Source organism: Phasianus colchicus, chromosome 10, assembly GCF_987193195.1.
Source record: "Phasianus colchicus chromosome 10, bPhaCol1.hap1.1, whole genome shotgun sequence".
Lineage (NCBI taxonomy): Eukaryota > Metazoa > Chordata > Aves > Galliformes > Phasianidae > Phasianus > Phasianus colchicus.
Genome location: NC_143445.1, coordinates 2,245,998 through 2,261,341, shown reverse-complemented (window position 1 = coordinate 2,261,341; position 15,344 = coordinate 2,245,998). Strand labels below are relative to the sequence as shown.

At 45.6% G+C, this 15,344-nt stretch overlaps 1 protein-coding gene across 2 annotated transcripts in view; it reads right to left on the bottom strand.

Moving 5' to 3' along the window:
- The window catches only part of AMER3 (APC membrane recruitment protein 3), a 34,494-nt gene that overhangs the window by 16,921 nt on the left and 2,229 nt on the right, over positions 1-15,344 (bottom strand). Inside the window, exons 1-2 of one of the 2 annotated variants that reach the window (XM_090146970.1) lie at positions 11,796-11,890; positions 8,726-11,712 (exon numbers count right to left, since the gene is read on the bottom strand). In XM_090146970.1, the coding sequence (XP_090003096.1) occupies positions 8,743-11,688 (2,946 nt within the window). In that variant the 5' untranslated portion in view covers positions 11,689-11,712; positions 11,796-11,890 and the 3' untranslated portion in view covers positions 8,726-8,742. Of the gene's footprint in view, positions 1-8,725; positions 11,713-11,795; positions 11,891-15,344 lie in introns of those variants that run through there. The other variant, XM_090146968.1, reaches the window with a different exon arrangement.

The window sequence follows — 15,344 nt, the reverse complement described above, 5'->3', positions numbered from 1 at the left end:
TAGCTAGTAAAGGAAGATAGCATAATTCCTGACATACTACAATCCAGCTTAGGGAAGAATCCTGCCCTACTGAGCATACATGTGATGAGGATTGGTGACATTGATTTCTGAGGAAAATCCTCCAGGTCTTAGGAGTAGTTTCCTGTCAATTCACTGTTTGCTAGACTGGAAATGAACTACAGGACTTGGCCCCACAAAAATACAGCTTTCCTAACAAACAATTAAGGCACTGACAGAAAGAGCAGGAATGGGAAAGGTGTTAGGGTACAAAATAGTGGCTGATGAATACTAGAACTATTCTAGATGGAAGAAGGTAACAAGAAAGGTGGACATGCCCTTCTTTGGTTGTGACTTCTAGAGTTTTTGTAGGGCTCAGAAGAGAGCTCTTCAACTTGTGTTCTGGGGCTGCTACCAGTCCCTAAAATATTACAGCATCACTGGTAGAAGACCTGAGAAAATAAAGTAGAAAACATTTATTTTTCCAATGAAACAAACAAGAAGAAAGAAAATAGAAGTAATGAATGAACAGTCAATATTTAGAATAAATCCTATTGAGATAAATGAAAGTTGCCTGGTTTTAGGTCTTCTTTTAAAAGGCTGCTTCATCAATGGATTTTTTTAATATTCAGTGGCTATGTGGCCTTTTAATTAAGTAAGTTTGAGACATGCTGCAATAGACACTAGTTTTACTTGAGAAGCTCTAAGTTACTCAAGCATTTTATGTTCCTGTATAACCTGACGACTATTTGATTGAATTACTGTGGGTCACGGGCATTACAATTTCAACATACACTGATGAGAGCACTGTCTTTACCTTTTATAATGTAAAAATATAAGCTCCAGTGGTCAAGGGAGCAAAGGACAGAATGTGGGTTATAAAAAAGTGCAGTAGGCAGTGGGGTTGGCTATTAGATCCTTTCTCCTTCTTGTTACTTGATAAGAGCTGGCACTAATCCAGCCTTACCTGAATTTCTACCTTGATTTTAGACTTCAGTCCTACCAAAGAAGTACTATAGAAATAACTCCTAAGGGCACTAGGCTACATAAAATACTGTTAGGAATGTTAGAATACTTCTCATTTGACAGAGTTTTCAAAATGGGTTCATTTAATTGAGGATGCTTTATCACTGCTTCAAAGAGATTTGCCTAGAACTTTCTGGAGGGAGAAGGAAGAGCAAAGGAGTGCAGTGGGACACCTACATTCCTACAATTCCTTCTGAACTTCAAAATCACAGACCTAAAATCCAACACTGAGGTCTCTCTGTGGATGCATTTTAGCCTGGATTAAGTCAGAATGTGGAACCAACACTTTTTGAATGTAAATGCTGTATTTCAGAAGAAAGGTTATGTATCAGGATATTCATTTCATTCGTATGTTTTCTTTGTTTTTAAATGTCTGCACATATGCATATCTTTATAAAAATTCATAACATAAACCCCTCACATTTCTGTCATTCTCAGCATACAACTCTCAACCTGCAACAACTGTCATTTTTAAATGGATCTCATCCATGCTTAATTTGTGTTTCAAAGATACCACTCAACCGTACAGTCTAGCCACCAATCCCTTTTAATAAACCAAGGAAATCTAACCTACCTTTCCCTAACGGATGTTTTTTATTAGCTTTATTGTGTGTTTTTAAGTCAAACAGCTTTTGAACTGCGAAAAAATCTAAGGACATCTTTACATTTCTTAATATGATTCATCAGATGTTCCAAATTTTTACAAATTATAGTTGAAGAGCCCTCATGAGAGCTGAGATGATTCAAGCACTGTCTTGTTACTAATTGTAGCTTTAAGAAAGTAGCAAAAAAATATCCCTAAATTGCAAGCCTGCTGCTTCCTGCTTTTTGCTGAATTACTTAGCAAGCTACTTCCAGATCCTTAACCTCTCCTGCAAACTAACCTAACCAGACGAAACTCACTCTGAAAACGTTCGGGAAGATGTAAAATTTTGGGTTTGATGGTGGGTTTTTTTGCAAAATGTATTCTGTAGGTGGTTAGAACAGCATCTTAATTATAACCAGGTCTGAGGGAGTTGGTCGCTATAGCAACAGTCTATTTAGTGCGTTTTAAGAGGAAAACCCAACTCGCCTGAATGTTTGAGGGAAGACAGAATGAAAGAGGAAGGGAGGTTGAGCTTTTCTCTAAGTCACAAACTGCAGCATCCTCTGTTTAAAGCAGGCATGCGGGGGAGCAGCTTCCATTTCCTCAATGGTTCTCATGCTGCTGACAGGCTCCTTGGCTGTCTGTATAAAATACAACCTTCCTTGATTTCAGAAATGCAACTGCACCGGGGCTAATTAAGGATAACACCTCACTGAATATTTCCCAAATGTGCAGGTGGAAACAGGAGGCACGATCTCCCTAAAAAAGCTGGAGCTGAGAAAATGTGTGATGCAATGTCTGGTCCAGCATGTGTCCTGCTATACAGAAGGCTCCACTTCTGTCCTTACTGAAGTGAGAGGGAATTTGGTGTCAGCTGCTTCCTCTGCAAGCATCTCCTGGGTTGCGTATCTGCCTTTGATTCAATGGTATGGAATTGTTTTCTTCAGAGTGCCTGGTATGGTGCTCTGCTTTGGTGCTAGGAGAAAAACAATGTTGATAACACACTGATGTTTATAGCTGCTGCTAAGCAGTGTTGTACGGAACCAGGCTGCTCTCAGCAAAGGGCCCAAGGAGCTGGGAAGGAACAGTGAGGACAGCTGACTTACACTGGCCAAAGGGATATTCCATGGCATGTGACATCATGGAGTTTTGAAGGGGATGGGAGTTCACCTTGTGCTCTGCCACTGCTCTGGGTCTCGTTGGGCATCAGTCAGAGGGTGGTGATCAATTGTTTGTGCATCATTTGTTCTATACATACATATATATTTATATATACATATAGTCATAACTATTATCTTTTTCCTTTTCTCTATCATAGCAAATAGATTTATCTCAACTTAGGAGCTTTACTTCATTTTTTTTCCAGTTCTCTCTCCCATCCCACTGGGAAGGGAGGAGTAAGCGAACGACTGTGTGCTCCTGAGCCACCTGCTGGGTTAAACCACAACAGTATCACAGATCCAAAGCCACTGAGGTTTGTTTCCCCTCTCGTGGCTTAAGATGGAAAAATATACCAAGGGGACAAAAATCCTTACTCCTGCCAAATCTTAGGTTGTGATGCTTCCCTCCCCATCGCTGTCAGTGACTGCCCATACCTTGGGCAGTGTTACCTAAGCACTGACCCAAGGCTTAATTTTGAGGCTGCAGCTGGAGTAATCAGAGCTTTTGTGAGCATAGTACTGCGGGTGCTGTGCAAGCCTGCATGTTTTGACAGCATGCTGAACACTCGATTTTCATTTTGTGCATAATGATTTACAACTTGCTGGGATTCTGTAGGCTCAGCACATCTCCTTTGCAGAAGCAGAGAGGAAAGAGTTGCCCTGGCTTGTGCAGCCTTGCTGGAGCAAAGGGCCAGTTCTAAATCATGGCTTTGCTTCCACTGTGACACAGCTCTCCCCACTGTCCCCACCCCATTGAAACAGCCACTGAGGTGGGGATGCAGAGATCTTCTTTGCATGGGGAGGAGGGTTTGTCCCCTTGAGTGGGGTTTTGTGTTCCTGAGGATGCAGAGAATTGTTGGGGAGGAATAATGATGTTGAGGATGTGCCAACTCCGCAGGTGTGTTGGAAAGGGTTTTCGTGGTAGGTTGGCCCACCAGGAGGGAGCAATGGGAGGTACAGCATGTGGTGGGAAAGAGTTGAATCTGTGTGGAGCAGCTTGTGAGGAATTTTTTTGTGAAGGGAAAATGAGTAAATCTGGAGAGGAAGATAGCACAGTTAGTTGTGGTTCTGGAGAGGGTGCAGACCAATAAAATCTGCATTCTCATGCCTTGTGTTCTTTGTGAAAGGAGAATCAGTCAATCAGAGATAAGGATAAAGAGGGCCTTTCCTTTTCTTGGACTCCAGTAATCTCTGTTCCTTGACCCACTCTCTCAGGTTTTCCCCTTGGATGTCAGAATCACCTTGAAGGAAGAGGAGAACTTGCTGGCTGCAATCTCATGGTGTCATTTGTGCAATTGTCACCACTGCTGCCACTACTGCTAAGTGCCATGGGATCTTTTAAGCTTTACCTCAATGGGCCTCCCATGGAGCTTGAAGAGGGAGGGTTAGATTTGGTGGCATAGTCAGCAGGAAGAATCGAACACACAGCACTTCTTCAGTCCTCCCTCTGGTGAGCTGTGCTCCTGTCCAAGAACTGGGAACTACTTTCTCACCTCCAAATGTTGTAAATGAGATGCAGTGCCCCTGATTCTAATTCCATAAAAAAGTGCCACACCAGATGCACACAGCCTAGCATTCCTTGAAGAAATGAGGAGGAGAATGCTCAAACCAAAAGAGCCTTCCTCTGATGGGAAAAGCGCTCGTTTGGGGTACTTCCTGAAAAAAGTCTGGTCAGAGAAGTGTGGCTCCCTGTGCAGCTCCCTGTGCTACTTTTCCTTAGCACTATCCTACAACAGCAGAGCTTTACGCCTTTCACTGTGACAGCCAATATTTTGCTCTTTTCTGTACCCTTACTTCTTCCTGCACATTGCAGCAAAATGGAAGGGAAGCAAATTTTCTTCAGAATGACACAATTTGACTCATTCATTGAAACAAGTGGGATGATATTTGGCCAAATTTCAAGCAGATATTATAAGGTCAAAAACTACTGCAGCCAAAACCTGACTCACATTTTTGCAGTTGTGTCACTCCCCAAACAAGCAGTTATGTGTTTGCATTCTGCCTCGTCTTCTCCCCATTTCTCACACAGACATGCTGGCTGTTTCTTTCCTATGCCCCATCCCTCACCCATGTGCTCAAAGAAATGCTCTCCTTTTCTTTACCCTCCATCACCATCCCCCTCTCAATGTGAGGCTGAAGGAGACAGGGAGCCAAATTCTGCTCTCAGTGTTAAATCTGGGAATCATTCCCCTGGCTTCACATTTATGCTAATGCAAAAAAGATGAGAATTTAGCTTTCCGTACTGTTGTCAACAGGGGAAAAATAAAGTCCCTATAAGACTGTATCCATAGAAACCATCCTACTGCAATAGCAAGTAAAGCAGCAAATCAATCTCTTCAGTTTTAAAATGAAACCCATTTAACAACATTACAGTGCATCTGCTGTTAACGAGATCATCTGTGCTGATAACTCTGTTGAAAAACCCTTCTGTACCATATAAGCTGGCATGAATAATTCTTCAGCCTGATACAATTCAGATTTTGGGTAGAGTAAGCATTGATGAGAAAGACCCGTGAAGACAGGACAATGAGACAGAGCCAAGTCCAGCAGCAACAGTGTTTAATGAGAGAGAAAATTGTTCAATTTAGCATTTAGCCTAAGTATCTGGGCACATGGTGCCTAACACTCCAGTGTGTCAGCAGAGGCAATGACCTGTCCCCTCTGCCTCCCTGCTCTTTGGTTATGTGGGACCATATGTGACAAAGACTACATTTTTACTTTGCAATGCATCTGTCTGAATGGGAGTGCATATATATGTGTGTGTGTGTGTGGCTGGTGGACTGTCAGATGAGATTTCAATAGCTGCCTCACTGAAAGACAATCCAGGCAGACCACATTAGAAAGGTGTATGTTTCGGAGCCAGGGGCGCTGCCAACGCAGCGCATGTGCTTCCTGTCTCTGCATTTTATTGTTTTTACATTTCATTCTGTCAGACTCAGGAGAGGGCCTCTCTTCTGTGCCACGGAGAATGCACAGGAAGATATAGATGTACTACTCCAGGCTGTGGACGCGGTACTGTGCGCCGAGGGATCTCGCGTTCATTTTTTCTCCAATTGAAAAACCTCTGTGGACATTTTGAGAAATATTACTGTTGTTTATCAGACAATTGCCCATCCATAGATGAGGCACAGTTCTGCATTGCCTTTGCACTGAGCCTAATTCCTGCAGTCTCCGCCTTTCCTATGCTTTGCAGATAGAGGATATCTGTCTGGCAGAAATGCAGCCTTATTTTAGACAAAGGGGATAAAATTGAACAGGGGACAATTAAAAAGCATTACAGAAATTCCCTTGGCTGTGAGTAGCCCTTTTGTTGGTGAGGATCGGATACACATTCCTGTGTCACTTTGCAGTGTCGCTTCTGAATCTCAGTCCCTTGATAACAGCAATCACACACGCCGTCTCCTTTCATCTACAGCTGCCCTATATATTATGGCAATCCCTCTTTGATGGAAAGTTATCTATTCTTTTCTGACCTGAGGGCAAGGTTATTCCAATACACTCCATTTAGTGCTATCATTGAGACACATCCAAAAGCATCAACCAGTGCATAATGGTGCTGCTCAGCATCTGAATGAAATGAGAGCACATACCAAGTGGAGCACACGTGCTTTTTGCTGCTCTGCCATTTCTACCAGTGACTGGAGGATGCATTTCTCACCACCTTGTGTGGTAGAAATGGCCCTGTGTTCTGAAAGGCTGAGATTTTTACAGTCAGGAAAAGAGATCCCAACACACTGCTTTAGGACAGGGTTCCATTGTTGAGACAGAAGAGTTTCCTACTAGAAAGCAAACTATCTGAAAAGCACAGATTGCAACTTGGTTTCCATGGCCAATAATTGTACAAATCCAAGAATTCTACCCACATTCAGGGGAAAACCGCATTTATTTCCTAAGTCCCAGCCTTTCTATATTGAAGAATGATATTTCTGCCATTCATTGAACTTTTTACTGGTAATTTCCAATGTCTACTTAACCCTTTCCTATCCCCATATAACAATGCTATTTACCATCAGAGTTCAAATTCCTGGTCAGATCAAACACGACTCCTTTGCAAATTTCTGTCTAAAAAAAGAAGCAGAAGAAGAGCTCAGACTGGCACTTCTCATACTGTTGTTTGTCAAGGGGAGCAGCTCAGAGGACCAGGCATGGCTCAGGGAAACCCTGCACACCAGTTGGAGCAGAGAGAGTGGGTGTTTGTTCCTCTAGGTGCAAAAACATGTGGAGAGTGACAATACCCAGAGATTTGGATGGCTTTTGACATCAGCCTTTCCTCTATCTGTGATAGATGGCAAGAGAGTTGACCTTCCCTACCATGAGAGTCCATGGGAGGAGCGGTGCTGGAGCTGCTTATGCAGCATTTGCTCAGAGGGCCAAAGCAGGGTGCTGCTCTGGCTCTGCCTCTGCAAAGCAGTGAACCTCAGAGCATTTTTCATGCATAGGCTCCTGAGGTTTGCACAGTCATGTCCAGAGTAGGAGGCATCTTGATGATGCCTGTCTCCATGGATTCAGAGTTGATTCCATGTCTGCGTGCTGCCCGTTGTACACCACCACCCCCATGGATATGGCAAAGACCCTGAGTCACCTTCTGAAAATAAACAAGATTTCCAGCAGACCTGTAAGCCATCTGGTAGTGGAGGCAGGCGAGAAGACACTGGGCTGGAAAACTCAGTCATGTGGCAGTGTTTCTATCTGTCACCACAGCCATTTCTTTTGACAACGTTAAATGCCGTTTTAATTACTGTGTAAACACATTTTCTGTAAGAAATCTGTAACAAACAGCAGTAGTAAAATGTCTCCTTGGGATGAGACCTTTTCTCAAAGTCACTTTACAAATACACAAATCCCATCTATATTTAAAAATGCCATTCGTTTTACCACTGGAGAGACCTCTACCACAAACCAGCATACCTCTTTTGAGCAAAACAATTATCTTCTCTCCTGACTCTGGTGACAGCAGCCGAGCTGTGTGCCATTCCTGACACAGTGAGCTTTGTGCTTTCCATCCAGCTGCTGCCACGCTGCAGCACCCCATGCACTGATGCAACAGACTGCAGCTATTGGGCCTATATGCAGTACCAGCTGTGACCACCAGCTGCTGAACACGTAACTGGATTATGCCTCAGGGAAGGGTACTGAAGACTGACAATCTGCAGAGAGACTCCTAAAACCCTTCTCCCGTGTCTTGGGAGATCTGAGTGCTGAGGGGCAGTTTCATGAAGATGTATGAAGCAAAGTGTGTGGCTGTGTCCCTAGGTTTGAAACTGAAAGGCTGCTTTGGGCTCATGCAGAGAGAAACACTGTTCTTCTTGCTTTCTGCTGCTTGAGAAGCCTTTGGAGATGTCAGGGAGCAGTCACAGTGCTGGTGAGCCAGGGCCAGTGGTGTTCCCTAGGTCCTCCTCTGCTGTTTCTTACTGCTGCCCCAGCCCTCCCCAATCTCCACTTCCTCCAAAGGCACCTTTTCAGCATGCAGCTGGTTGGTCAGATTGGTCTCCATGCTATGGAAGTGTGGCCTGGTTTTTAAGTTACCATTAGGTAGCAATAGCACTTTGTGACTTGGTGGTGAGAGTTCACGCCGAGTGCTTTCTGCACTCTGTGGCCAGGCAACCACAACCCTGGTTTTGTTTAAACACAACAGATCCAGGAGAAGGAAAAGGATAAGTTTTCATTGCTTCAATTTGTTGTAAAGACTACTGCATCGGGCAGAATGTTGAGCTCCAGCTTTTGCATGGGATTCGTAAGGCTCAGTGAAGGTGATGCTGCTGTACAGGTTCCCTGGTTTGGGAACAGTGATGTTTACATTCTAAACACTCTTACCTGCCTCACTGAAGTGAAAGCTAAGAGCAACTGGAAAACTGTAAGAACCCCGAGCACACGTCAGACCATGCAGCCATAGGTGCCCCTCGGTAAGAAGAGGACAGATGCAACCTGCTGCTTCCCGACCCCCGTGAGCACTCACCTTCTCAGCACGGTGTGCTATGGGTGGCTGCTCCCCATCACAGCGCTGTCTGGGGCTGCTGCCTCCGGGCGGGGGCACAGGGCAGCCCCTCCTGCCATGCAGCCCCAGGGCCCCGGGCTGTGCTGCTCAGCCCCCCAGGGCTGCGGGGCGATGGGCAGGCTGTGCGTGGCTGGTGAGGCAGCGGGAGCACCGGGGAGAGGTAGGAATGTGGGCCTGCTGAGAGCTGTGGGAACTGGATCGCCCGCACTGAGCTCAAACGTGAAGTCTTTTAAATAGGAGAGTGCTTTGTTATTTAGCTGGGCATATTCGAAATTGATCTTGCCTCTAGTGACTTCATCTAGGATTTTTGCTCTGCTTTTCTGCTCTTCAGAGCAATTTTTTTCCCCGTTTTGCTTCAAATGATACAGACTGCTGGCTTGGAAGCCCGTTTCATAATTGTATTGATTTGTGCAGGGAATATTGCAATATTCTGGCTTTTGGTCGGTGCAGTTGCATTCATTTTGCAACAACAGCTTGTTTTTGTATTGAGACATCTTACAGATAATACTGTTCATGTCATTTCCAATACAGTTGTCTTCCAGGTGCTTGTTGTCGTAGCTGATTTTTAACGATGCCACTTGTGTCATGCAGTGCTCCAAGAGCTGCACTATGCCAGCACTGCTCTCCTGCGGTGTGGAGCTGATGTAGCCTTGGAAATGTCCGAGCCCAAGAGGCTGCAGCAGCTCATCGCAGATGGACAGGGAGTGGTACATCACTTCACTTCTGTCCTCCCTCTCCAGAGGGTCCGGGGGTGAGGTGGCAGCAGTCTTGTAGGAATAACAAGACTCTACGTCATGATTGTCATTTAGCAAAGGGTTTTCAGAGCTCTGTGAGACACTGTGTCTGCTCAAACTTTCTGTCAGCGGGTTTTCACCTCCTGATATCTGGCATCCCTCTGACATTGTCACCTTCTCATCCTCAGTTGAAGATGACTGTGTGTCATCCCCATTAGCCTGTGACTGTGGTGCACAGTTCGATGCTCCGGTGGTTTCTACAGTGCCAGGCACTGCAGGTGAGTCCTGGTGTTGGCTCCCTGTCCTTCCTTGGAAGGCCACATTGGCTGTGTGAGTGCAAGACTCTCTTTCAGCAACATTTTCTGAAGAGGTCTGGGTTGCAGCCTTGCCTTCATCCAAAAACACCCTTAGGTGAGATGATTTAGATTCCTCCTGGCTCTTTTCCTCCTGCTGAGCTTCTGTGCTAACTTTCTGCTCTGGACTGGGACTGCGAGTGATCAGTGAGCCATTACACTTTTCTGTCTGTGATCTGGGACTCTGCAGAGAGTCTGGGGAAGAAACAAGTCCCGCGTGTTTCCGCAGCCAGTTTATTATCCCCATTGTTAGTGAAAGCTCAGTATCACAGAGCTTTAGCAAGCATTCTTTGCCTTTCCAAGTGCTGTGGAAAAATCCTTGGCTGATAATGTCTATACCTGGCTGGGAAGCCATGTTTTCTTCAGCTCCAACATGAAAGCTGTAGATGGACAAGGGGATTTCAATGGCTTGTTCTGAAATGCTTTCGGATGTACACAAGTCATCATCCATGACCGGGTTTATTTTGACTTCGTTTGGGTCATAGAAGAGTTCATAAAGGGCATCTCCACTGTAGCTGTCTCTTGGAAACCTGCCTGGGACCCCAGGGGTCTGAGCTTCCTTCGCTTCGTCATCTTGTCCAGGAGAGAATGAATCATAGTAGCCTTCATCGCTTGTGGATATGGATTCCTGGTTGTCGCTTTTTGGTGTTCCAGTTTCTGTGGAGCTCTCTTTGGAATTGTCCCCATCTTTATCAGGCGGTGTCTGGGGGCTTGCGGCAGGTGCAGCAACCTGGCCTCCAGCTTTTCCCCTTTCAGAACCGGGAACCTTCAGTACCTTCTTATCAAACAGTGTGCTCTGATGCAGCCTCACTGATTTGTTAATGTTGTCCCAAAACTTTGCAAATTCAACGGCCTCGTTCTGGCCGGGGGAGGCCAGCTGCTCCACACCGCCCTGGAAGGAGCCCATGGCGGGGCTCTCCTTGTGCTTGCTCCGTCTCACCAGGACTTCTTTGCTGCTCTCCAGCTCCAGGTGAGCAGAGCTCTCGTCAGCAAAGATTTCCCCACAGCCGGTGAGGGAGTCAAAGCTCTTCAGCGATGCGACATCTTCACACAGAGCGTTGCAGCAGTCGTACGAAGAGTCAGACTGCAGCTCGTTGTCGGAGCAGTCTTGGGACAAGCAGTCTGCTGCAAATGTTTCTCCAGTTTTGAAAAAGGACTTTGTGAGATGCCCGGGCACCTCACCCTTGCAGCCTGGAGAGGACAGATTCTTGTCCTTCTCAACCAGGAACGTGAGGCTCTCTGGTTTACTTTTCTTTATGTGAAATATATCTCTGAGCCCCTTCTTCGATCTCTTGAGGGATATCCTCTTCCTGGGAATAGTTTTTGCAACAGCCGGTACAAAAGGCATCTGTGGCACAAAGTTCCTGTAATCAATCATCTGGCTGCTGCAGGCGGGCGGGCTGGAGTTGACCACACACTCTTTCTTACTGGTGGAACTGGACACCCCCGAAAAGCTGACGCTATTGACGAGCCTCCCCTTGCCCTTTGCAGCAAATCCTTCCTCACAAGCCCTGCTGCTGGGGCCGCACCGCTCGCTTCTGTCAGCCTCACTAACGCAGTCGTGGGTTTTACTCTTCCTCACGAGTTTGTAGGAGGTCCCAGAAGGCTTCTCCAGGCTGTTCTCACCAGCCCCGCTCCTTGCTGCTCTGCTGGAGAATCTGTAGTTCTTGTGCGTGGCCAAACACGCCAGCTGGACTTGGGCTACGCTTTGATTTCCCTCCAGAGCCCTTTTGTCCTTGCCCACATCATCTCTGTTTGTAGGAGCGGTGTGTGCTGGTGGCACTTTCTCGTGTTGCACACTGCATTTTATGAAGGTCTTTCCTCTCTTGAGCTCCATGCTGCTGCTTCCTCACATCTGTTTCTGTAAAGAAAGCAGCAGAACACAGCTACTGTTAGAGGAGGGCTGGCGGCGAGCAGTCAGCTAATGTTCTCCAAAGAGCCCACCTGGAGCAGGAGCTCAGCTGCTCCAACCTGCAGCCCCAGCAGCGCTTGTAAACCACAAGAAACTGCAGCTGGGAGCAACATCAGAGCACGGTGTGACTTGCTTTGTTTGTCACCTGTGATTTCCATTATTGAGTCACAGCACTGCACGAGAAGCAGATTAGTGAAACAGAAGGTGTGTGTATGAAGGTGGCAGACCCAGGCACAGTGTTGGTAACTGAGGCTCTGAGAACATTCTGTTAGTAAGAATGGAGCGGTGCTTGGGTTAAGTATGAGGACTGTGAGCACACTGAATCTGCACTGCATGTTGCTTAGCTATTTCTAAACGCACTCTGATACCTGTATCGATGTCAACTTTGGTCTATGCCTATATGTTCAGGATTGAACTGGTTTATGTTTTCATATATATAATTACTTATTATGTCGGCTGTGCTCCTTTCAGTTTTCCAGCAGTTATTTCGTAGACACATCTGACTCTTCCCTGCCTTATGTCAACTTGAATTGTAAGTCAATGGAATTGTATAAAGACAGGTCAGGGAAGAAGGAGGCACTTCCTGAAAGCTGTCAGAGAAACCATTCTTTTAGCTGATAGAAAGCAGAACAAAAACTCTTAAGTCCTGCTGTTGACAGAGCATGCTTTCCTTAATGAAATCTCATTAAATATTTGTCTTGTTTTGAGTTGTTTATACATAACTAAAACCACTTACAGCCATGGAACTCTGGAAAGCATACAAACAATGCAGTGCTGTATCTAGCTCTCCTTGACAAACCACATCTAGCAGCTCTGATGAAATGAAAATTACTCATCCTAATACTCCCTAGAGAGCGATGTCAGATCAGATCCCTGGATCAGACCAGTAGCCAGTACAAAGTCAGCAAGGGTGACTTGAAATGCAGCACCAGGATAAGCCTTTGCATCTGCCTGGAGTCACAGTCAGAGCAGAGCTTCCTTGCACCACGACAGCTGTCTGCAGCCCGCTGAGCCAACCAGTTGCCAGGGCTGGAACAGCAGTACTTAGCAGCATCTCATAAGGCACAGATCAGCTGCCCCAGCAGGTAGATCAGGACAGCTCATTGCCCAAAGAAGCTGCAAACTGGCAGTTGGCTGGCAGAATTTACAACTAAATGTAGGTCAGAGACAACGGGTAGAAAACATAAGGGGACAGCATGAGCATTCTGCACCAGGAGAATGGATGCAGTGGAAAACGTGGCAGGTGGTGATAGGTGGGGGTCTGGCAGTACGATTGTGATGGCGGCATGTTTATTTGCATTGGGGGCTGCACGTGTGTAGTGCAGAGCATCCTTAATGAAAGCTAGTAAACATTTTACTACACTGTCAGATAGCTGCATTTCACTGATGCTGCAGAAAGCCTGTTTTGCATATTTAGAAATAGGTCACTGGGACACGACTGCACTCCTCTGCTGAAAAGCAAGGTGTGATTGAGAAGAAATTCGGTGCTCAGGACTCCAACAGAGTTGTGAAACCAACCATAAACAGCTGATGCTAGGCTGGGTACTGATGTCCCACAAATGTTGTGTCTGACATCCCAGTCCCTGACAGCACATGTAGGTGCTGTGTCCCAGTGGCAGCCCTGCTGCTGGGAAGCTCCACAGGGCTCTGTGCCCTCTCAGATTTTAGCAGGTGAGCAATGCTGTGCTTAATGCTGGGGCTGCTTCTACCCCTTCTGAGTGTTAAACAAGGGTTATTTTGGTAGGAAACGGCGTATTTCAGAAGGAATACATTTCTGTTGCTGCATCATTATCCTGTTTGAACAATGGCACAACTTTGGGAATCTTAAAACCATTATTATTAACCATGAGCTCCAGGACAGGAGTGCCAAATACTTGAGCCTGCTGAATTGTTTTTATTTTTTTTTCCCTTTTTTGGGGGGGAGAACTTGACCCCCTTTTTATCTTCATGATAGAAATTATCAGTGTATTTATTTCTTTTCAAATATAGAACAAAAATAATTAAGCAATGCTGCTCTTTTTCTTTACTTTCCGATGCTTTCAGCCCTTCTGCTTGCAGTGGCCCATACTGGGATGTTGAGTTTTTATGCCCACAGGGACACAAGGCACATCTCTAACGCTAGAAGCTGTACCAGAGCAGTTAGAAGAGATGCACGGGAAAGTTTTCCTCCAGCATTTATGTAAAACTGATCAAACTTATGTGAAAAACTACTCTGGACACTTTAAAATTGTGCATCTGTGGGATTTCTTGACCCGTGCGCGCAGCTGCAGGTCTGTAGCTGCTCCTGTGAATTACTCTCCTCTTGGACATAACTTGCATTACCTTTCTTCTTCACATGGCTCAAGAGGAAGCAAAGGGCTGATTTCCACCTTGGCAAAGGAAATACATTTTGCAATTAAAAATCACTACACAGAACAGAAACGTGCAGAAACCAGCAGACCAAGGTTAGTTTGTCCCGTTTCCAACAAACTATGGATGCTTTCTTCATTTGTGTCACTTCACCTCTGTTTTGCCATTACTCGTGGAGCCCTCATTCAGACAGAACACATCCCTGAATCTCCTACAGCTGCAGCTGATTGTCATTTACAGTTGTGCTGGGCTTCCCAGCTGCAGTTAACAGTGCTTTTCTCTCTCTTGGTCACACCAGCTGCTTGCTGCTGGGGTTTCACAAGCTTCTAAGTAGACAATCAGATCTGTAGGTTGAGTTTGTATGGGAATGAGGGTGGGGGCTAAATATGGGTAACGTTTCTCAAAAAATGGAGTTACTTCGTGTTCAAGCTTATGCCATCTGTGCAGGGCGTCTGACAGCCTTCTTGTAAACACAGGAGGGTTTCTGCTGTGTCTGTGATTCATCTGCAAGTGAATTAATGTTTTGGAATGGGAAGGTGAGCACGTGTGTGGGCTGGGGAGATTTGGTTTTAGGTCAGCCAAAGAAATTCCTTACAGTCCCGTGTTATGAGGAATGGATGGAATTAGGTGAGCGTTCTGCTTAATGCAACTCATTTTCAGATGGCCTAAATTCTACCTCAACACAGCTCAATAGCCAGGGGGAGTGGAGAGGAGCGTGCAGCCCTGGGCTGGATGTTCAGCAGGAGGGAGGTGGGTGCAGGAGGGACTCGGGCTGTCTGCACAGTGCCTCCAAGTGTGGGTCAGAGAAGGGGCAGGCCGCTTTTGCCTCCATACATTCATGGATCTCGAGGTGAGAAATGGGAATTTTCTGGGGTCATCTCTCTATGGAGGAATGGAGGAAGACTTGTTTTGACTTCTGGGCTTATGATAATAATATTATTATCTTATATATTACTAGCTTATCTCTCATGGCAAAGGATAGGTTCCACATCGTTTACTTCTAAGAAAAATTAAAATAGATTGCTCTTTAATGTTTCAGTACCTAAAATACCAGTCCTTCCTCATGAAACTTCAGGAAAATCAGCCTGCTGGGAAAGAAGGGGTATTTGCTTCAACAAGTGCATAGATGGAAATAATAGGGTTATGAACAGAGAGTTTTCATGAACTCTTTACCTTCAGCAAATTTGGTTTAATTAATAAGCAAAATTACTTTTCCTAAGCGGGAAAAAGTA